This window comes from Ceratotherium simum, chromosome 9, assembly GCF_057802395.1.
Source record: "Ceratotherium simum simum isolate JZ-2026a chromosome 9, ASM5780239v1, whole genome shotgun sequence".
Taxonomy (NCBI): domain Eukaryota; kingdom Metazoa; phylum Chordata; class Mammalia; order Perissodactyla; family Rhinocerotidae; genus Ceratotherium; species Ceratotherium simum.
This window is the reverse complement of record NC_141908.1, coordinates 83,049,205-83,071,900: the sequence shown is the minus strand read 5'-3', so window position 1 is coordinate 83,071,900 and position 22,696 is coordinate 83,049,205. Positions and strand designations below refer to the sequence as shown.

General features: G+C 42.8%; 1 protein-coding gene across 7 annotated transcripts in view; it reads left to right on the top strand.

Moving 5' to 3' along the window:
• The window catches only part of PLEKHM3 (pleckstrin homology domain containing M3), a 174,990-nt gene that overhangs the window by 91,375 nt on the left and 60,919 nt on the right, over window positions 1–22,696 (top strand). For all 7 annotated transcript variants that reach the window (XR_015553273.1, XR_015553274.1, XM_087435717.1 and 4 more), the window contains one exon: window positions 10,644–10,707. Coding sequence is in view for 5 of the 7 variants with exons in the window: in XM_087435717.1 (XP_087291843.1) it covers window positions 10,644–10,707 (64 nt within the window). In the remaining 2 variants the exon portion in view is untranslated. The remainder of the gene's footprint in view (window positions 1–10,643; window positions 10,708–22,696) is intronic.

Here is a 22,696-nt window from a genome sequence, read left to right as displayed (position 1 = left end):
CTTCACCTCTCACTCCAAGTAAAAGCTAAGGCTATATACAGTCTCGTAACCCCATTACCTCTCTGCCCTCATCTCCCACTAATTTCTCCCCATTCACTCTGGCCTTTTTTTTTCGTCCTTGAGCACACCGAGCAGGCTCCTATGTGAGTTTCTATACTTGTTTGTTCTTTCCCCAGATAACTGCATAGCTTGCTTCCTCATCCCCTTTAGGTCTTAATGCAGTTCACCCTAATGAAGCATCTTTGACCACTCTATTTAAAATTGCAACCAGCGTCCCTCCACACACACTTCCTGTCTTCTTTTTCTGCTTATTACCATATAACATGGTATTTTACTTTGTCTATCTCCCTCTCTTGGGCCATCATGTATGGATATAGAAGTTGTGCTGTGCTCAACCTGTGCAGCCATATGCAGTGGCCCTGCTCTCCCACTAGGTGTAAGCTACAGAAGGTCAGGCTTTGTGACTGTTTTGCTTACTGCTATATTCCCAGGGCCTAGAACCATACCTGACATATGGTGGGGGCTAATAAGTATTTGCTGAACAAATTGATTAAATGAATAAACTACTATTACCAAGATTCCACCCACTTAATTTGGTCAAACTTTTTTTTTCCTATTACAAAAAAATACTGTTTATCACAGAAAACAAGAATAAGAAAGCCATCCTTTAGCCTACCACTTTGGTGCATATCCTTCCAGACTTTTTCCTCTGCAGATTATTTTTTCCCCATAAAAATGGTTTCATACTGTACATACTACTCTTAACCCAATCATTTCACTGAGTATGTAGTGAACATCTTTTTGTGCCAGTAAATATTTGTCTAAAGCATCATGAATCACTGAGCGAAAATGCTATTTTGATGTGTGAACATGCATACGTACACCATCGATCTTGGAAGAAATAAGCAAGGATAATATTCCGTGTACCCAACAAAAGATTGCACGAACAGATAATAAGTGAGCTGGGAGAGATCATTTCATAGTTAAACGTCCTTTTCTCCCCCAACTCCTGAAAAAAGTCAGACATGTTAGATGGAGGGATATCTGTTAGAGAAAAGATTACATGTTGTGAACTGAATATACTTAATTTAGGAGGCTAGCTTATTAAGAGCATATCTCTTAGGGCAGCCTAGTTCTTAAAACACAGTCTACACGGACTTGACTCGCTGTGTCTCTGAACAGCATATGAGGAATATCTTATAACCAAAATCTGAGATCTAAGTGTGCAATTATTAGCTGACAAATTCTGGTTAATATTGTATTTTAGAAGAGTAAGCCCATTTTAGCAACAATATTATCACTAAATTAGTCTCATTAAAGACCAGTAATTATTAGCACTTTAAGTGTATAGAAAACACTTCTTTAAATTCAGCAAATGAATATAACTATTTATGTGCTCTGTAAGATTTAATATTAGCCAGACTTTGTGGCTAGTTTTCAAGTTAGCTAATTAAAAGCGTCATTAGCTGAAGTTGGGGCTTTAGTCCCAACAGATCAGCTGCTTGAATCTATCAGGACTCAGTGCTAAAGCACAGAGTGTCATTTTGATAGTTTTTGAAAGCAGCCACTCTCATTCTACTTCAAGAATTCCTTTTCCCTTGGATGACTTCTAGATCTAAAGTTTAAGTCATCTAAGTCATCTAACCTCCTCCTGATCTCCTAATAGCTCCTCCCTCTTCCTTCATTTTGTCCAGAGAGCTCCTTCAGCAAATCCTGTATATGTATATACCAATATCAGCACCCTGAAAGGGAGCTGCACACTGTCTGCGGAAGACAGTGTCATTCAAAACTAAACAGATTAATAAACTTTGAAAAAGGAACTCTGGCAAGTTGTATATTAATTTTACTATAATGTACACATAGTTTTTTATTTACTGAGAAATCTTTCAGAAAGTTAAAAAGTGATTTTATCTTATTCTGAGATTAAAATACATAAATTATCTAAAATCATTTTCTAAGAGACAACAAAAAAATAAAACTCATTGCAGGAAAAGTGTTATATTTTTGGAACTATTAAAAAAAACCATAAGAATTTGAGCTAGGATCTATAATAACTGTGATATAATCTGCACTTCTATAATCAGACCCCAGAATAATCATTACCAAAATTACTTCCCAAGTATTTCTACTCCAGGCTTTAGATTGTTGCTAAGAAACTTAAACGCAATTTCTGAATGAGCGGGTAAAAGAGACTCTTATTTCCTGAAACCATCTGCCAAGATATAATATCTGATGCAATCTTGTCACTTTTTCAGCCAATGAGATTAGCAAAACGAGGTATCTAGAGAAATGATTGAAGCTTGTTTCTCCCACATGGGTTGCTATCGGAATATCTGCCTTTGATTTAAAATTGTTTTTCCATTAGCTGGGAGCATGGCTGGGCATATGAGTCCTGTCCATATCCAGCCTAATGTAACTGTTCTAGGAAGAGTTTGCAGCTTGCTTCAAGATCAGCAAATTGCACTCCCTGGGGAGGCTTCACAGTGCTTTTTGCTGATTTTGGTGTGGGTGCGTGTGCCCTCCAAAGGCAGGACACCACGGCTCTCTCAACTCAGCACAAATTACCCCCCCCGGAGCACATATTCTTGGAACACACAGTACTGCTACATGAATAAATGGTTTTCCTTTTTAAATTATTCTTTGTGCACCTCTATCTGTATTCTTACTTTTAGACCCATACGACCTAGAATCAAAACTGGAAGTTTTCCTTTGGTGTTGTGTTATCTTTTATTTCGTGCATATGTGTGATGGGTCTTTTTTTTAAGGTCTGTCTCTTACATGTGCTGAGATATTTCCGTTACAAACTTTTTTTTTTCTTTTTTCATTTTAATCATTGGGTTTTTAAATACTAGTTAGGTAACTCTGAGAACTGAGCTTCAGGGAAATGGTGACGTTATTAAATCCATCAAAATCCTGCAAAGAGACTACCTACTTCAGAGCCTGACCTACTCCCTTTTCTCTCGTGAGCATCAGGGCTTGGTGGGAACTGAGTTGAAATCCTCAGAAATTAGTCAGCTTAAATGCGTCTTGTTTATTTAACTCCGTGTCCTGGTACAAAATGGCATGAGGACCTCTAACCTTTTTTGTAAAGACTACTGCCTTAGATTATATAGGCAATTATCTCTGCATTTTTAACTCCCAGTATCAGCTGCATAATATAAGGGCTCTGAACATATATGACCTTTTTCCTTTTTAATTTTCGTCTTTTCTCACCTTTCTCTTTAGAGCAATCTATAAATGAAGCCTAAGTTACCTTCTTGGTGTGTCAGGCAATTCTAAAGATGATCAAGTAGAAAACATGGCACTAGAAGTGATTGTGCTGGTTGGTGTTCGTGAACCGTTAGCAGGTTTCTCCAGTGTTCTTTGGTGTCAGAGAACTTGATAGTGCTGCCTGCCAGCAATGTGGTTTCCCTGATGGGGAGTGAGATGTGGAGTTGACTCTTCTTATCACGCTTGTCCTTTGGCTCTGGTGTCAGGACCGACCAGATGAGCTTGCATTGGCGTGCGCAGGGCTATCCTCAAGGTTGGCCTGCCAGAGAGATGCTGTCAGACCTGGTGATGCTTAGGCCTGTGGCGCAGCGAGGTCACAGTGCACAGAACACCCTAGACACAGCAGCCCTGATGAGAAGACAAAAGGCGCTCCCTCTGCAGCAAGGATCCTGTTGACCAAAGGCCAGCTAAGTCAGAGGACCTTCAGATAGTTTATAGCTTTCCGTTCCTAATATGTTGAAGTTTGGAGGGAACATTGGAGAAATTAGTAATTACCTTTTATATAACATTTTAGTAGAAACTTGAAGCACTTCAATTAAGAAAGTACAGGGTGTGTTTGGGTGTGCGTGTGTGTGTGTGTGTGTGTGTGTGTGTGTAAACGTGTGTATTTGAAAGAGCTTCCAGCTGGGTCCACATCCATTTCCTCTAGGCCTTTCCAAGCACAGGCTCTGTCAATTATCCCTACCTTTGTATCTATAGGTACTGCTTCTGTACTAGTTTCTTCATTTTAGCATATAAATATACCCAAGTCTCTTCCATCTTTAAGAAAAGAATCCTTTCTTAGTCCTACATCCTTCTTTAGTTATGGCCCAATTTCTCTCCTTTCCTTTAAAATTAGCTTCTTAACAGAGTAATCCACAGTCCATCCCTCTGCAATCTGGCTTCCCTCTCCCTCCCCTGAAACCATTCTGTCTGAGATGACTAACGAGCTTCCGAGCTTCCGTTTGCCGAGCCCAGCAGGCGCTGTTCAGGACTCGTGAGTCTTCCATGTATGATTTGACCTCTCCCCTGCCTTCCATACCATTGACCATCTTTTTCATTCTCGAAATTCTCTCCTTCCTTGGCATCTCTGGCGCTGGCTCTTCTGCTTTTTCGCCTCCCTATGAAACTGTTCCTTCTCAGTCTTTTTCCTGCAGCCACTTGTTAACTAGCGCTGTTTGCCAGGGTCCTGTTTCCCTAATATGTACTGTCCTGGGCTATCACTCATTCTCATGGCTTCAACTAACACCTATAGGCTGGGGGCACACAAATATCCTACCTGGACTCTCAGACGACTCCACGTGAACATTCTACAGACAGTTCCAACCCTCTGCCCCGACAACTGAGCTACCCTTTCTCCCCGAAGACAACTCTTCTTTCTCATTCGCTATGTCAGTAAATGGAACTGCCATTTACCTGCTGGACCTAACTGGAAAACTGAATAATCCCAAGCTCCTTCCTGGCCATCATTCCTATTATTCATCATGACCTTGTGTCTTCTGCTACAGAAATCTGTCTTATGGTTGGCCATTCTCTCCAACCCCAGGGCAACCATTTAAATTCTGTTCGGGCCCCCATCATTTCTCCCCTTGTTTACCAAAAAAATTATCTATCCCTTCAGTCTCTTCCCCGATCCCTTTCTGCTGTCAATGATTTTTTAAAGTCACAAATCAAACCATGTTATTCTCCTGCTTGAGGCAATTCTTTGGCATCCCATCTCTTCTGGGGTAGCTCTTAGCAAGGTATTCAAGACCTCTCATATCTGGCTATGTCCTAACTTTCTAAGCTCACACCCTGTAGTTTCTCCTTCCCAACATGTACACTGCTACACCTCACTCACCTGCCCAGAAAACCAGTTCCCTGCGAGCAGTGTCCTTGCTCTGGTCTCTGTATGAGAGCAGTGTCCTTGCTCTGGTCTCTATGCTCTTACTCATGCTGCTCCCTCGACCTGCAGTTCCCATCCTTTCACTTGGTCAAATTAATTCTGACTTGTCAGTTCTCTGAGGTCTTTCCTGACCAGGTGCTCTGCTGGCTTCCCCCATCCCTGTGTGTGTGTCTGTAGGTCTCAGCACTCAACATTGTGAACTACAACTGTTTGCTTACTTGTCTGTTTATCCCATTTGTCTGCATATTCTTTGATGTTAAAAAAACTTTTCTCCAAATCTCCAGGGCCCAGCACAATGCCTGTCACATGTTATGTACCTAGCATCTACTTATTGCAATGAAATGTACACTGTTTTAGGTTCTTAACCATAGTGACAAGTTGCAGGGGTTATAAGGCTGGACTTCATTTGCATTAAATTCATGGAAGGTATGGTGATCACAAGTTGTGTTTTCTGACAAAAAATGCAAATAATCATCCATTCTTTATTGAGTACATTAATAGTGAAATTAATCCTGACATGATTCTCTTAAAGGGATGCCAAGCTTTGTCTCCCAGACGTGAAGGGTTCCCCCAGCAATCCCTGAAGTGACTGCAAATTCACCTCTGCATCCCTTGCGGAGCCCTCTCCTCTCCTAGTCACATCTGCCGAAGGCAGCTCAATGCTACCTGAGCAAGTTCTCCACTTGCTCCTTCTATTACTCAGAGTTTTAAAGGAACTGGTCCCTGGGAGTCCCTGCTTGTTCCCCCATTTTCTAAAGAGCCACTGTCAGATGGGCCAGCTTGTAGGACCTAAGCCTCAGCAGGGAAGAGCCCTTGGTGTCCCCCAGATGGGAAGTCACTGTGGCCCATGCTTTTATGGGCTTGGCTTTTATGTCGTTTTCTACCCTGTGCTACCCCTGTGCATGGTCTGCTTAGAAAAGGTATTCAGAGAATGTCTTGCAGATTCAGTCTGCCTTGGAGACACGGGCAGTGGAGGAGAGGAACAAACTGACCGCAGGAGAAGGCCTCAGTCATTGAGCCCTGCCTTCAGCCCTTCCCTCCTTCAAACAGAAGAGCGTGCCCTGCTGTAAATACCTGCAAACAATTTTTCTTCCTTCATTTACATGAAAAAGCATCACATTAAGGGACACATTTTAATACCTCTTGGGAAATTTATTCTCATATTTGACTTCAGTGCTTTCATGCTACAATTTCCATCTTCCAGGGAGAAGAAAAGCTGATTAGCAATATCTGTCTTAAAAGTCTTTGTTTTTTATGGCCACCACTAAATCTCCTGGACACAACATCTTCTCCAGACACAATAAGCTCAGTTCCTTTATCTTTTCTGCATACGTGGCATTTTCCAGTTCTTTGTGTCTGTTATGACTGACCTCATATAAATTACAGTATTAAACACTGAAGAGTGATAGAGAGGAGACAGTAGATGAGGTGTTGCTGGAGGGGCTAAGAATCTCTTCTAAAGGGAGAGAGAAAATAAACATACATGGAATATATTTACACAAGTAGAAACACGAAATAAATGCATAGCTAACTTTAGCCATACGAATAATGTGGAAGGAGTATTAGAGATGACTGTGCCCAAAGTTGGTTATTGTGAGAATAATGAGCAGTGTTTGGAAGCAAGAAAGACCCAGCCAAGTAAGGAAAAGCCCAGAAATAAACCCAGGCATATAGGGTCAATTAATTTACGACAGAGGAGCCAAGAGTATACAACGGGGAAAGGACAGTCTCTTCAGCAAATGATGTTGGGAAAACCGGACCGTTATCTTACACCTTACAAATTAACTCAAAACAGAATAAAGACTTGAATGTAAGACCTGAAACAATTATTGAATCACTATTTGTACACCTGAAACTAATATGTTATATGTTAATGATATCTCAATAAATTTTTTTTTAAACTGGCTCTTCTCTTTGCTCATCGGCTGTAACATTGGCATATCCATCTCCAGCATTTAACACAACACCTGCTTCTTTTCAGCACTCAGTAAGTGTTGACTGGATAACTGACTGTAGTACTGTAGTAAGGGAATTACCAGTATGATTTGGCTTGTAAATTTATAAATAATTCTTATATCCTGTATGCTCTCAGTTAAAGAAATTTTAGGATTTTAGAGCAGAAAAAACTTGAAGTAGCAAAACATTAAAATACGCTACCCCGCCTTTGTCCCTGCTATGGTTCATTTCAGTTACCTCCTGCTAACCCTCCAGCTGACCAACATTTGTACAAACCAACAGAAGTGGCAGAAGCCCATCTTCAAATGATTTTCCAGCCCGCTTACTAGGTTTACTCTGTCTCTATTTCTCAGCCCTCCTGCCACATCGCTTTTATTTTACTTTATTTCGGAGATTCATTATTAAGCAATACCTTTGAAAAAGATGATTCCTCCCATTCAACCACACTCCAACATCCTCTGTCCCTGTATTAGATTACTGTACATTGTTACCCTCATAGCCCAACTGAGAGACTGTGTCCTAGGTTTCCTTTTCTGCACATATGTTTGGGTCTCAAGTCTTTTGCAAGTGTTTAAATATATATATATTTTTTTTAATCTGCAAATGCAATGTTATATTCTGGATTGGATCCTTAAATAGGAAAGGAACATTAGTGAAACAATTAGTGAAATCTGAATAAAATCTATAAGTAATAGTTAATTTCTTAGTTTTGATCAACATACGGTGGTTGTCTAAGATGTTAACATTAGGGGAAGCTGGATGAAGGCTATAAGGCTACAGACATTTCACAAATAGGGGAAATGTTAGAAACTCAAGTACATGTGAACATCCTGATTATTTTCAAAACAGAATTTTTCAAGGTTGAGAAAAACTGCAGACTACCAAAGTGTGCTTTAGATACTCTAGACAGTGTAAGGTTAACAAAGTCAGAACAAACAGCCTCTGCCCGTGCTCAGCCCCCTTCCTGTTCAGTTTCCTGCTAGGTCCATCCCATCCATTCTCGAAGCTTTAGGTGTCACCTCTGTGCTGACATCAGAAGTGCCCCTGACTAGTCCACGTCTTTCAGTCCCACCTTCCCAGGGACCATCCTTGCTGTCCTCCACACAAGCACTTTATATTCAGCACATATAAATTTCAGTTTTTTATGGCCTGCCCTGTGTTGGCCGGGGACATCACCATCCAGTCACCTAAGCTAGATGCTTCAGAATCACTTTTGATTCCTTTCTCCACTTTCACTCATTCTAAATGTTGGCAATTCTTCCAAAGGTCTCTTGTATCTACCCACCCAACCTCTTTCACTATCCCCTAGAATAGACCCTCAAATACCTCGTCAGGACTATCCCTGCCTGTAATCTCTCCACCCCCCTGCCTTCAGAAGGTGGGCATGACAAAGTACATCATTGTCACTTTCCTGCTTAAAAAAGCATCAGTGGCTCTGTATTGCCACTGGCCTAGCAGTAGTAACCATCTACCTGGAAGAGACTTGCGTTATAGAGCTAACTTAGATGGTCAACTCAAACTCACCTCCCTCCTTCCTCCACCCCCACCTCTAAGAAAGTGGAAGGAGCACAGGCCTTTGGAGTCAGAAAGTCTGGCCTTGAATCCCAGTTTTGTGACCCTGGATAAATTAGTCTTTGCCTCTGAGCCTCAGTTTCTTATTATGTAAAATGGAGGTTGTACTTAGTGTGCGGGGCTGTTGTGAGAATTAAATGAAATGATCTGTGTCAAGGGCCAAACTCAAAGTGGATTCCTCTTATTGTTGTTGGTGTTAACACTTTGGGAGCCATGAGGAATAGGTCTCTTGATCATCTGTGTCAAGTATGTGTGTAATTGAAAATGGAAGTTGGTTATGTCTCATGGTCCCTCCTGGGACTGTGGTCTACCTTGCACAACAGGGAGCCTCTCTACAGGGAAGCTTAACCTTGCATGGAGGAATTGAGCCCTTTCCCTGTCCCCTACCCAGGGCACTTGGACTGTACCTCCTGCCACAGGTGCTGCCTGAACCACCAGAGCTGAAGGGAGCCCAGCCTCAGGAACCGTATTCCAGTTCCCAGAGTAAGAAGGCCTTGTCATTCACTTGGTCTGTTCTCATTCATGGATGAAACAGCGCTTTCAGCAGAATTCTTCAGTGCCTGTCATGCTTCCCAGGCGAGCCCCGAGCTAGACTATGCCTGCCCTGTCCCTCATGGGGAAGGACTTTGTAAAATCCATCCAATGCCCTTCTTTCAGTTGTGCTTCATCACTGTTGGGTGGATAGAAAGATGAATGATTTAGTCTCTAGATTTGTCAAGTAATGCATACTTAATTGAAAGACTGAATAATGAGTTTTCCAATGAGCTAGATATTAGGCCAGTGGTTCCAAACCTTGGCTGCACTAATCACTAGGAGAGCTTTTGTTTTGTTCAACACTGGTTTCTGGTTATGCTTATGCTCTGTTGTTTTCTAAAAGCTCCCCAAGTGATTCTAATAAAGAGCCAGTGTTGGGATCCACCATGTTAGACCATTCTAAAAATATGTACCCCATACATAACTCTTATTTTCAGTTATCACATTGTATTGTAATTAACGGTTCAGGTATCTTTCCCTCACTTGACTTTATGCTCCTTGAACTGAGATACTGGGACTATCTTATTCATAATTGCCTTCCTTGTTGCCTGCACAGTGGTTGGCATGTAGTGGACAGTCATAAATGTTAGTTGAATAAATTGGTGGTTTCTTTCATTTAGGACACAAGAAAATTGCATAGTACCACGTAAGACAAAGCGAAAATGCTAGCACTGTGAGTTTTGTTTTGTTTTTTGGGGTGGGCATGTGTGTGTGTTTTCTAACCATCTACACTTTGGTACCTGTCTGCTTATCCATAATCTAGTGTTTTTTCCTGTTCACTCACTGTCATTTATTCAGATGCTGTGAAAGTGACAGCAGCCAAAAATATTGGACTTTGTCAGGGAGTCCCAATTTGAAATATTTCGTCCCATTATCCCCATTTGTACCTAGGTTCTAAAACTTATCATTGTCCATGTAAGAGGATAGTTCCTTGATGTGATATTGAGCACCACTGTCCCATTAGCAGTGGCCATAGGAGCCTCCAGACAGAAGACACACAGGTTGCCACTTCAGTTGATTTTCTCAACTCCAAAATCTATTAATTTAGACAGAATAATAGAGCTGGAGAGAGAGAGAGATCGAGTTCAGTCACCCTCATTCAACAGCGAAGAAGCTGAAGCCAGATGGGTTTTGTGACTTGCCTAAGATGACACAGCTCCCACAAGAACCTAATTCTCTGGCCCTTGGGCCTGGACCACCACAGAGGACACATAGCACCTCAGATCACATTAGAATCAAAGATCAGACTCTTACTTCCATCTTAGTATCTGCTTTAGGAAGAAAAAGATCTGAAACAAGGTATTATTACAGATTTCTCAGAGGGTATAGGGAGGAGGAGTTCAGGTAGAAAGCGGAGAGACGGGATGAACGCGATGTTGAAACTTACTATAAAAAGTGTTTTCTGTGGTAGCACCAAGTTCATTTGTGTTTCTGTCATCATTTTCAGAATTTTCCCCAGAGAATACCTCCTTCAACAGATCCACCTATATTCCCTCGCCGATCTGCAGCAGGTAAGAGCTCAGAGGGGCCGCTTCAGTCTGTTTTCTCCTGGGGGAAGTGTCTTTGTTGACTCTGGTCTTGGCACTGAATTCTGCCATCATTGGGGTGGTTTTCTTCACAAGCCCTGATAATCAATTTCTATTCAGAATGGAAAAAAACTTAGTATAAAAAGATATTCCAGGACAATAACAAATATTGTCAAGGATGTAGATAAATTGGAGCCCTCACATACCTCTGATGGGAATGTGAAGTGGCGTAGCCACTTGGGAAAACAGTTTGGCAGTCCCTGAAAAAGTTAAACATAGAGTTAACCATATGACCCAGCAATTCCACTCCTAGGTATGTACCCAAGAGAAATGAAAACATATTTCCACCTAAAAACTTGGACACAAATGTTCAGAGCAGCATTATTTATAATAGCCAAAAAGTGGAAACAACCCAAATGTTCATCAGCTAATGAATGGATAAACAAAATGTTGTATCTCCACACGATGGAATATCATTTGGCCGTAAAGAGGAATAAGTACTGATACACGCTACAACATAGATAAGGCTTGAAAACATGCTAGGTGAAGGAAGCCAGTCACAAAAGAATGTATATATTTTATGAGTCTGTTTAAATGAAATGTCCAAAATAGGCAAATCCACAGCGACAGAAAATCAATGAGTGGTTGCCATGGCCTGAGGAGAGCAGGGGATGGAGGAGTGACTGCTAATGGTACGGGGGTTTCCTGTGGGCTGATGAAACTGTGCTTGAATTAGATAGTGGTGATGGTTGCACAACTTTGTGAATACACTAAAAACCATCAAATTGTATACTTTCAAAGAGTGAATTTTATGGTATGTGAATTATATCTCAATAAAAAATTATACAAGGAAAAAAGATATAAAAGGCAATGAATATATTAAACTCTTTGACTTGTACCCAAGCCAAACAGTTGGATGACTTTAAAGTTTAATAAAACACAACAGAGCATATAAGAGTCAAAATCATCTTTTTAAACTTTTATTAGTGCCTGTCTTTTTAATGATCGACCAGGTTAGCAGCCAGGAAGAAAACCGACATTTTGTCTGTTCAGCCCAAAGTTCTGAATATGTTAAGCTTTGGTTAATGATCTAAATGAACAATTCGTTCCCTAAGAAGCTTTTAGACACCATATAGCTATTGATTCTTTCAAGAGTCAATTAAAAAAAATAATTGTGACAACTGTCAGAACATCTCAGACTGCTGTGATTCTGTTCTTCTGTTGTTGTTTTCGTCCTGGCTGTTTTGCCAGGAGAAATGAGGTTAACCTAGGAACTGTCTTCAGATCCTTCAGTCATCTTTCAGTACCGTAAATTCCTTCTCAAGGTTTGTTTGTTTTAACTTAAGACTTTTGTGTTCTGTTTGTCTCCCCAGAGGTAGGAAAGCTATTTTAAATGGTAGAAATAGTTTTACAGCATTTAGTTGGAGAAGTCTGAGAGAATACCAGGATTTTAATTTCCACTTGTGTATCAAGTGTAATCGATTTGCAAAAATCAGCTCCCCCACTCCCTCAGTCCTGTCTGCCCTGTCCTGTGTAATCAAGCAGCAGTGACCTGCTGGCCAGGGTAGAAAGGGATATATTTTTAATTTTGATTGTCTGGTGGTGTTCAAGGGGAAGAATTGATTAAAATACCCATTATAGGGGCCGGCCCAGTGGCGTAGCAGTTAAGTGTGTGCATTCCGCTGCAGTGGCCCGGGGTTCACAGGTTCGGATCCCAGGCGCACACTAATGCACCGCTTGTCAAGCCATGCTGTGGAGGCGTCCCATATAAAGTGGAGGAAGGTGGGCACAGATGTTAGCCCATGGCCAATCTTCCTCAGCAAAAAGAGGAGGATTGGCATCAGACATTAGCTCAAGGCTGATCTTCCTCACACACACAAAAAAAATACCCATTATACTTTTATCTATTTTCTAGGACTCTACCTGATCATAGTATCTGAGGACCCAGACTGTATGATTTGAGAAGTATGTTTAAAGGCACCAACACATTCTTGTAAGGGTGGTTTAAAATGGAATGGGTGGACTCCAAAGTGAGTACTCTTTGAGAAAGCATTTCAAAAACAAGTTTTGATACCAGATGAAGAGAAGGAATCAGTAATTCCATATTCATTTTAGGGTGTCAAAGGAGCGTATCTATTTGGCATAATAAAGCCTGCTTTTTAAAGCTTTCCTGTCCCTGCTGCCCTGTTTTTCCCCCTTGCAATCAAACCATACCTGCCAAGCAGCTTACTTAAATCAATGGCAGCAGTATTCTTGGTGGGCCAGACTATTAGCCCCTGGAGCCCCATAAGCAGCTTAATCCGTTTTCAGCCTCAGTAGTAAAGTGATAGAGGCAATCAGCAGCTTATCAAACTCCCTGTGGGCGGGAGCGACTGGAGCGCCCTCCAGCCATTTACTCAACAGCTCACTCTAACCTGGTTCTTTGTGCCTGGCTGTAAGATCCCCAAACTTATCATATTTAGAGGGAGTTTAATTCAATTAATTTTTCTGCCTGGTGGGTTAAATTGGATTTAGCTTTTGATCTGTCTGCATCTAGGCTCTCAGTACTGAAGGGCACCTCCGCGCCATCTCCCGCCTTGGTTTCTGACTAAATTTCAGACATGTTTTCTGGATCTTCTGTTCTTGCAAATATGGAAGGGAAGGGAACACAAGGAGAAACAAATATGCTGTTGCTGTGTGACGGGGCATGTCACTGGTAGCAGGCAACCCACCCGAACTCACCCGACCCCCAGCCCATGTTGCCTGCACCGCTTTGGCCTGTCTGGCTGCACTGTGGTCCTGTTTCATGGCAGCCTCAGGAGCTTTAGTGCAAGTTATTTTCCCTCATTTCATTTCCCTCTTCACTCCTAAAACAAAGGTCTCTATGAAAGCAGATCTTTCTATCATATAAGATAACTATAGAAAAATGAATTTCAGTCTATGAACTTTGCGGGAGAGAGAAGATAAACTAAAGCAGGTAGCTGAAGGGTTACAGATCTTGATAATGATCGTATAAATATCCTTCCTAAAGGCATAGACTCCTTTCTACAAATTTCTCTTAAGCGAACTTGATTTTTCCCATTAGCTTTCATTCAAAAAAATACAACATAGACATCTTCCTCTCCAAAAAGAAAAAAAGGTAAGAATTTAATAAACATTGTAAGGAGGGATTTATAATTTAAGTATATGTAATCTTAAAATAATATAATACGCAAAACACTAATAATACTTAAAATAAAGATGCTGAAAGAATTCTGGTACCTAAAAATTTGCAAACTTCTTATCTCTCTCTCTGGTTTCATTTTTATAAGTAACAATCCATAAAGTTTTAGCAGGTAGACTCAGTTCAACAATTTGGCTGAAGATTTCAAGCTGCCTGAGTGCTTGTTACATTCAAGACAGTTTTTCCCTCTTCGTATTATTTAAATTTGCTGGTCTCTGTGCTCGCAGTCTCCCCTGCTATCAAACACTTGGACGTGAGGAAATGAAGAGCACAGACTGACACTGCTTTGCAAAGGAAACTCCCTTCAGTTGTTCTGGGAGCCATAGTCACCTGCCCACTGGCCAATGGGCGCCAATTATTGGCAAAATTTGCAGCTTATGCTGGTGCTGAGTCCCTAGTTGTCTGTTTATTTCACCAGTGACTACGCTGCTCACTGGGTTTTACTAGCACGTCATAAAGGTTGAACAACACACAGTTGTTACCCAACTGTAATCAGTTGGCAGCACTGTAACATGTAAGACAGAGCCAAGTTCTCCTCCTGGCCTAGAAACAGGGCCACAGACTGGGCATAAGATGGGGGCAGAGGCTCTCCAAAGCCTAGGAGCTCGAGGGTGTACCGGCTTGAGTTATTCATTTCTTAAGTTTGGAATTTCAGATGAATTTCTGTTCAGCAAAATGAATATTGTTAGAAAAACATATTAAATCCATGCCCTTTGAATGTAAATCCAACAGAAAATAAAATCTTATAAACTTTCTTTCAGGAGGTGAGAATGCATAGTGGTTTTTTTGAACTGACAGAGCGGTTCCTTGTAAGGGATTTGTCTGGCAGTGACTGAGCATATATGAATGAATGGACATGTATTGGTGCATGGTTAATGGGAAAACTGAGGCACTGCTTTGTAAGAGCTTTCTTCTGGTTTCATACTTGGAGAAGGGGCAAGTAGAATAGAATTTTCAGTCTATCCAGCATTATCACAATCCATGGGAAATCTTTAAGACAGAAATACAATAAACAGACAAGCTCAGATGAGACAGCAGGAAGAGTGCCATAACTCTCAATGCATAGCTTTCTGCATGGCTCTCTCCTTCCCTGTTAAGTATGTGACACACTGGCTCCTTACTCACGTCCCCTTGGCTGTTTTCATGCTGATAAGAAAGTGCCACATTTTACCCATAGAATACATTAGTATATGTAAGTTCATGTTCAAGAGATCATAGTTGCTCTTAAGGAGCAGATCAGAACCCTGGTTTAATATGTTATTCCTTGGACTGTGTAAGTGATAGGAGTTCTCCTAGAGTTCCTTCTACTTGCTGAAAGGAAAGGTCAGATTTAACTTCTAAATTTTGGCTACCCATACTCTTGTGACAAAAACCTAAAATGTATATTAATGACTAACTCTTCTGATGTTACTCACCTTTGGGGCATATGTAAGTTAAGCATTGAATGATTCTACTTGTACATGATTCATAAGAAAGGATACTGGATGATCCCACGGGTGAGGCAGTCGGTTAGGGTAGCCCCTCCCTGCCCACCACCTCACCCCCAAAATACACACCTTCCTGTGGGACAGTCAGAGGAGCTGATTTCCCCATTGTTCACCTTTCCTGGGCCCTAAATTTCTAAACTAGACCCTACGTTCGGGTTAAGGCAATTTAGATTCTAGTTAATATGAAATATGTTACCTGAGAAGAATACATCATTATTTTGGCACTCTCTTTTGTCTTATTAATAAGTTGAAAGCACAGCATGATATTTGAGGGAAGAGAAATTTCAGCAGGTAAGTTTTAATGACGAAAAAGAGAAAAAGATGGAAGAGGCTGGAATTTGGAGTACTAACTAAAGAAATATGAAATGGAAAGGATGCCAGAGAGGAGGACCCACAGCACTCAGGAGTATGGATAGAGGAGTAAATCAGATGCACGCTACCTTTCTGGAGTTGCCTAGAACGGTCTGAACTGTTTTATGCTAAAGCAATAAACACACTAAGCAACAGGCTTGTACTTGCAATGAATCAATGGATGGATGGATACACACACATGTACTATCCTGAACTCACTAACTGTCTCTCCCCAAAAGAAAAGCAAACTAATGTTTTAATGTTAGCCCCTAAACAAAACAATATTAGAAATGCTGATCTGGGCCAGCCCCATGGCTTAGCGGTTAAGTGCGAGCGCTCCGCTGCTGGCGGCCCGGGTTCGGATCCCGGGTGCGCACCGACACACCGCTTCTCCGGCCATGCTGAGGCTGCGTCCCACATACAGCAACTAGAAGGATGTGCAGCTATGACATACAACTATCTACTGGGGCTTTGGGGGGAAAAATAAATAAATAAAATCTTTAAAAAAAAAAAAAAAGAAATGCTGATCTGTAAAATAACAATACATAGAATTCTGAAGCCAAATAAAAATCTCTGCTTTTTATATGTCAGAATAATAGTGATGTGTTCAATGTTGCAAACTTTCTGAACACTAAACACTCCTGAACAGCTAGCTAACTTTCCAGTTAACTTTTTCACTAGCTCCCTATACCATAGAGCTTAAGAATTGTCATCTGTGTGACCTAAACATATGTCAGAGTCAGCCTCTGAAGACATTAGGCAAATGGTGGTCCTACCTTGAAGGTTTTCTGGTTAGTGAGGACAATCACCAAAAGGCAATGTTAAAGGCATTTTGAGGCTTCTTTTTAAAAACATACTTTTTTGAATTCTTCTCCAAGGAAGTAATGTGAGTTATTTTGCATGGCCCTGCCCCACCAACCAAACACAGAATCAGGGACTGTTAGTTTCTATGGGCGCTATTCACAGAGTCAGCAGACAAAGGCCGAGCTGAAGTAGGCACCCAGTGCAGCTGCCTTGTCACCAAAGCAGTAACCGATGGTGACCTTCATTCACAGGGCGACTGAGCCTTTGAATCCACAGCCCACAGGAGCTCAGCGCCTCGATCCCCACAATCAAGTCGCCAGTCCCCAAGCCTCAGGAGCCTAAGGAACTTGTATTCATAGCCTCTCAGCACCCCCGATCCCCGCACCATTGTCTACCCCAGCGTTCGTGGGCAGGATAACTAATGAGGAGCATTCGGATTTAACAAGCAGAAAAACAAAGCGTGACAGCTTGCCTGTGTTGTTCTGCGGCCAGTGCCGCCTGTGTCTGCTGCAGCCATCGCTGCCTTCAGAACCCCCTGGGCGTAGTCTGGGGTGAGACGGGAACAGGCCTCCATGAAAACATCACTACGTCTGTTAGCTGCTTTAGCCCGGCTTGTTCCAACCAGTTGATGAGTTAGGAAAGAGGACCACAAGTTGTTGGGGGGAGAATCATGCCTTTTCAATAAGTGGGTTTTTAAGGAGTAAACACATGTTTCCCTTGAAGATCTTCCAGGCGTGAAGGGAAGAGATTGAATGTTATTCTTTGAAGGATTGGCCAGTTGGCAGCAGAGCAAGTGGAAAGCCACTGTTTCTCAGGAGAGCAGGTGTATTTTGAGTAGGTGCAGAACAGTTTCCGCCTTGTGTTCAGTCTCCCAGGGTGTTTCAGATCTTGGGGGCCAGGGGGAGAAGGGATGACCACTGCTAAGTGCCAGGGCTGGAGCTCATCTTCTGACTCCTCCTAAGAGGCCTTCCATCTTTGGGGTCCTACTGATCACCACTACTGATTTTTGGTGTTTTGGTGATGGGGCCAATTAGCTAAAGTGAGTGATTAACAAGGTGGTGATGCAGATTGTTTTGGGTTTTTTTGTTTGTTTGTTTGTTTTGCCAAGGAAGAGTCACCCTTAGCTAACATCTGTTGCCAATCTTCCTCCTTTTTTGCTTGAAGAAGATTAGCCCTGAACTAACGTCTGTACCAATCCTCCTCTATTTTGTATAGAGGTGGATTTGTGATGGTGCCACAGCATGGCTGCCAAGGGGTGGTGTAGGTCCGTGCCTGGGATCTGAACCCACGAACCTGGGCCGCCAAAGTGGAGCGCCCCAAACTTAACCACTACAACACAGGCTGGCCCCTGCAGATTGTTTTTTATACCAGCTGGTTAATCTTTTCCCAGAGAAAACTTTGTCCATCTGCAGACCCAGGCACCACACCTAACTACACCCACACACCTGGTACACAGATGCAGTAAAGGATTGGGAGAGGCAGGCAGGGGCTGTGGCAGAGAATGTGGCTAGCTAAGGGCAAAGTTAATGCTCTTCTTGGGAAACCAGAAGACAACTATGTGTTGTGAGCGTTGGATAGAGAGCCTCGTCTTCTAGGTGAGAAAGAGCTCGGTTGAGATAAGGATTCCAGAAGCCAGCCCTGAGCCCCTCAGGTATAAACAAGATGGTAGTGGATGAGAATGCAGCCACAGAGCTGGATGGTGAACCAGGAGAGTGAAAACCAGCTGAAGCTACCCTTTTTAGGACCTTGCCTCAGAAGTCAGATAGCATCATGTCTGCCACATTCTGTTCATTTGAAATAAATCACTAAATCGGGCCCCATATTTAAGGAGAGGAGAATTAGACTCCACCTTCTGAAAGTAGGCATGTCGAAGAATGTGTGAACATATTTCAAAACCGTCGTACCTGTTATAATAGCATCTCGTATTTGTATATTGCTTTACTGTTTAAAAAGCACTATTCCCAAAACAACTTGGTGAGATTGGCAGGTTTGCCTTTTTTTATATCTACTTTATAGGCAAGAAAACTGAGACTTAGAAAAATTATCTGGCTTGCCAAAGTTACACAGCTTCTACTAAGTGACTGAACCAAGACTGAAGCGGAGGTATTCTGCCTCCTCGTCCAGTGTTCCTTCTGCTGTGTCATGTAAGCATATGTGTATAAAAAACAGACAGCCTCCTGGGCAATCTCATACTTGCCGTGTTTATGGCACGGAGATATAAAGGGAAGAAAATATTTTCAAAAAGCTTAAGAAAAGAGAATTATGAAGTCAGTTTTGATTCTTGTAGTTACTTCCTATATACAACCTGAAGGCATCAGGAAGCAAAATCTCCCTGTCATGTATGATTCACTCACAGGGAATAGCCTTGAGCCCCAGAAAGGCATTTAGGTACTTTTCCCTCACAGTTCTATTGCCCTGCTCAAACTTCCCTTATGTTACCAACAGCCAGCATGAAAGGGGACTCCAAGAGTCCTGGTTCTTTCTTTCTGTTCGGTTCAATTCAACAGATATGTGTTGAATGCATTCTGTGTGCCGGGCACTGTGCAAGGAACAGAGGAGGCAAAGGTGAATGAGTCACAGGCCCTTCCCTCACTGAGCTCACAATCCACTGAGAGAGGCAGACAAGCATTTTTTAAGTCAGTGGAGTCGGACACAGGGTACTTGTGTCTAACCCAGTGTGGCAGATTATATTTTGCCAAGATGGCCACAACAGTATCTCCTATCCCACTTGCTCTTCTTACACTGTGACTTTGACATTCCAATCCCACTGAGAGGTGGGGTCTGTGTTCCCTTTCCCTGAATTTGGGTGGGACTGTGACCATGGAAATGATGCTGTGTGACTTCCAAGGCTAGGTCACAAAAGGTGATACAGCTTTAACCTGGTACTCTCTGGGGATGCTCACTCTTGGAAACCAGCTGCCATTTTGTAAGGAAGCCCAAATTAGCCCATGCAGAGAGACCACATGAAGAGGCCATATGTAGTTCTAGCTGACAGCCATCATCAACCACCAGACATGTCACTAAAGGTACCTCCACATGAGTCCCACCCACTCCTAGCCTTCAAGTCTTCTCAGGGGAACCCACAGATGAGGCTGTAGACATCATAGAGCAGAGACAAGCCATCTCCGCTGTGTGCTGCCTGAACTCCTGACCTACAGAATCTGAGCATAATGAAATGATTGTCTTACACCACTAGGTTTTGGGGCAATTTGTTTTACAGCAGTAGTAACCAGAACACTCAGTAACTTGGCTGTCAGGGAAGCCTTCCTAGAGGATGTGATTCTAAATTGAGATGTGAGGAACTATAGACACAAGCCAGGCAGAGAGAAATGGGAAGAGGACTTCCAGGCCCTGGTAGCCTCAGACCCCTCAATGACCTAATCCATGGGGTTTCTGTCATGGAGGCAAGCAGGAGAAAATTTTCATTACTGACTTTGACATTTCTGAAGAACATCCTGTCTGCGTGTTTCAGGATTATTTTGATAAACTCTCTCAACAAAATATTCGTGGAATGAGTATGATGGTATCACTTCACTTTCCCTAGAAATGAATGAGTCTGTGATGTGCCTGGAGCTGCAAAGAGTGTGTTTTATAACCTTTCCATCCCACTTGTGCACTGAAACATGAGCCCAGTTCTCTCTCACCAAACCCTGGCTGGGTATTTGCTCTCTGTTCATTTATTCATTCAGCAAATACTTATTAAGTGCAGAGCCATGAGTTGAGAGGGCTCATTTTCTCAGAAAAGGACTAGTGATTCTTACTGATTACGGTCAAACTCCTATACTTGGCCTGTGTCCCAAGAACTTCTAGTCGAGGCTGCCCATGATCCTGGTCAGCCTAGTGACGTCCAGCAGGGTTTTACCCTCGATACCTCACGCCAGCCATTCCACCACAGGTGCGGCTGGTCTTCAAGGGGGCAGCGGGTTCACAGCAAGGCTCTGTCTGGTCAGGTTTGGAGGGATGAGGAGGTTTCCAGCGCTTTCACAAAGGCCATCCACTTGATGATGTTCCAGAGTTGGAACCAGGAAGTATGGCAGCCTCGCAAGACGGCGTTAGCATGTGTGTCTGAGCTGAAACGCTGGCTGCACAGACACACACCTGGTAGTGGCCTGCATCCACCTACATGTGGAACTTGCTGCTTTTCAACAATATCACTCTCATCTTTCTGAGGAAAAATTAGAAGCCTGACTGGGGCAGCTCTTCATATTGTTGTTTGTTTTTATTTTAATTTCTGGCTAAATCCTATTAAACCATCAACACATTTGCTCCTGAACTTTTAAACGAGATTCAAAATCATTTGTGACAGCAGGGAAGATCTTTATAGCACAACAAATGAAAGGTACAGGGAGCAGCACTGGTCATTCAGAAAGCTGCTGAAGCATTAATAAGCCTGGATTTCTGTAGCTGTTGAGCAGGTTTCTGTCATTCTGAAATTCACTCTCTTCCTGAGAGCTAGTCGTTCCTTTGTTCATCTGTATGAGAAGTGATAACCATCTATTATATACAGGTACTTACTGTGCCCCGTGCTGTGACAGGACCGGAGAGGCACAGCGTCTGCCCTCTGGGAGCACATTCTCGCCCAATTCTGTACTGTAGACCAGGCACATCAGAAGGGCAGCCTAACCATTTCATTCCGCATTTTAAAGGAGGGAAATATGGCTTTAGGACAGGGTTATGTCCACTCTGATTCCTACAGAGGCCAGGCAAGTGATATCTGTGCCTGAAGCAGGCCCAAGGTGAGACTCCCCTCTGAAGGGGACAGCTGTTACTCAGAAGCCCCAGAATTGTCATCTCTTCCCGTTTTCCAAGATAAGCCAGAAATCCGTATTTTTATGTGAAGTTTATCAATATTTAAACACTCTGCAGGCCAAGCAAAACACAGCCACTGGTTTTGACCTCTGCTTTATGATAGAGAATGCCTGCTTTTGTTCCATCAAACTAATGAATGCTCAATTACGAGAAGGAATTTGGAGGTTAGTGTTAGATTGTGCTTCTCAAAAGCCTGCAGACCCCATCCTAAACCCTTGAGATCCTAATTGACAGACTTGCACAGGCTGACAGCTGGGCTCTGAAAGTGGACACACACAGGGAAACAGGCAAAGCTATTCCAGGTCACTTTGCAAGGTCAGGGCAGCAATGCAAACATTAGGAAGGCCTAAGACAAAGGTCAGGTGGCAGCGGAAGGCCCTCCATTTCCTTGAGTTGTTGGTTGATAAATCATATTCAGAAAGGTACCAGATTCCCTCTCCCTGGCACTGCTTTGTGAGGTGGAAAATTAAATGGAAATCAAAATTAAGATGGCTGTCAGGAGCTTTTAGGAAACCAGCAGGCCAGCGTGAGGACAACATGGGATGAGGTTTCTGCCTGGAGCAAAGGTCTCCAAAGGGGTGATAACACCTGGTCTTGGGCATCACAGAGGGGCTGGCAGGTACAGTGGTTATACACTGAAATCTTAGAGGCCGGCTGCCCATCTTCGAATGCCAGCTCCCTCCAGACTCACTAGATGACCTTGGGCAAGTCACTTCTCTTCGTACCTCAAGAAGCATTTCATCTCTGAAGGGGGGATAATAATACTACCTCCCCCAAAGGTTATTGTGAGGCTTAGAGGAGTTAACGTGCATAAGGACTCTACTTGACACATGGGGCGTAGGAGATGTGAGCTTTATGAGTGGTACAAGGACTGGTTTTAGTGTGGCTGAGACAAGGACCTTTCATAAATGGCTCCCTGTAGCTTTCTTCAGCATCGCCAAGACACTGCAACTGCAGACACTAGAATGCAGCCGTCACCACAGAAGTAATGTTTGCTACATCACAGTTTGGCCCCTCAGATTCTACAAGGGTGTCTAGGCCCCAGGATCCTGCTGTAGCAGCAGCTGCACAGTCACCATATGGAACAGCACTCTGATGGGGAAAGCAGAAAAACCCTAGATATGCTTCTTTCTGCCTCCTAGACCAGACCTCCCCAGTGGCCCCACAGGGGAATGGCACCTCAAGAGCCCCCACCCCCCTCCCTTCCCTGGCAATGAGATCTCCCCAGGGCTATGCTAGCTGGTCAGGCACTGCCCCCCAGCCTCACCACCTTTCTTGTGTCTTGCTGAGGGGCCTTCAGAGCTTGAACCAGAAAGTGGGT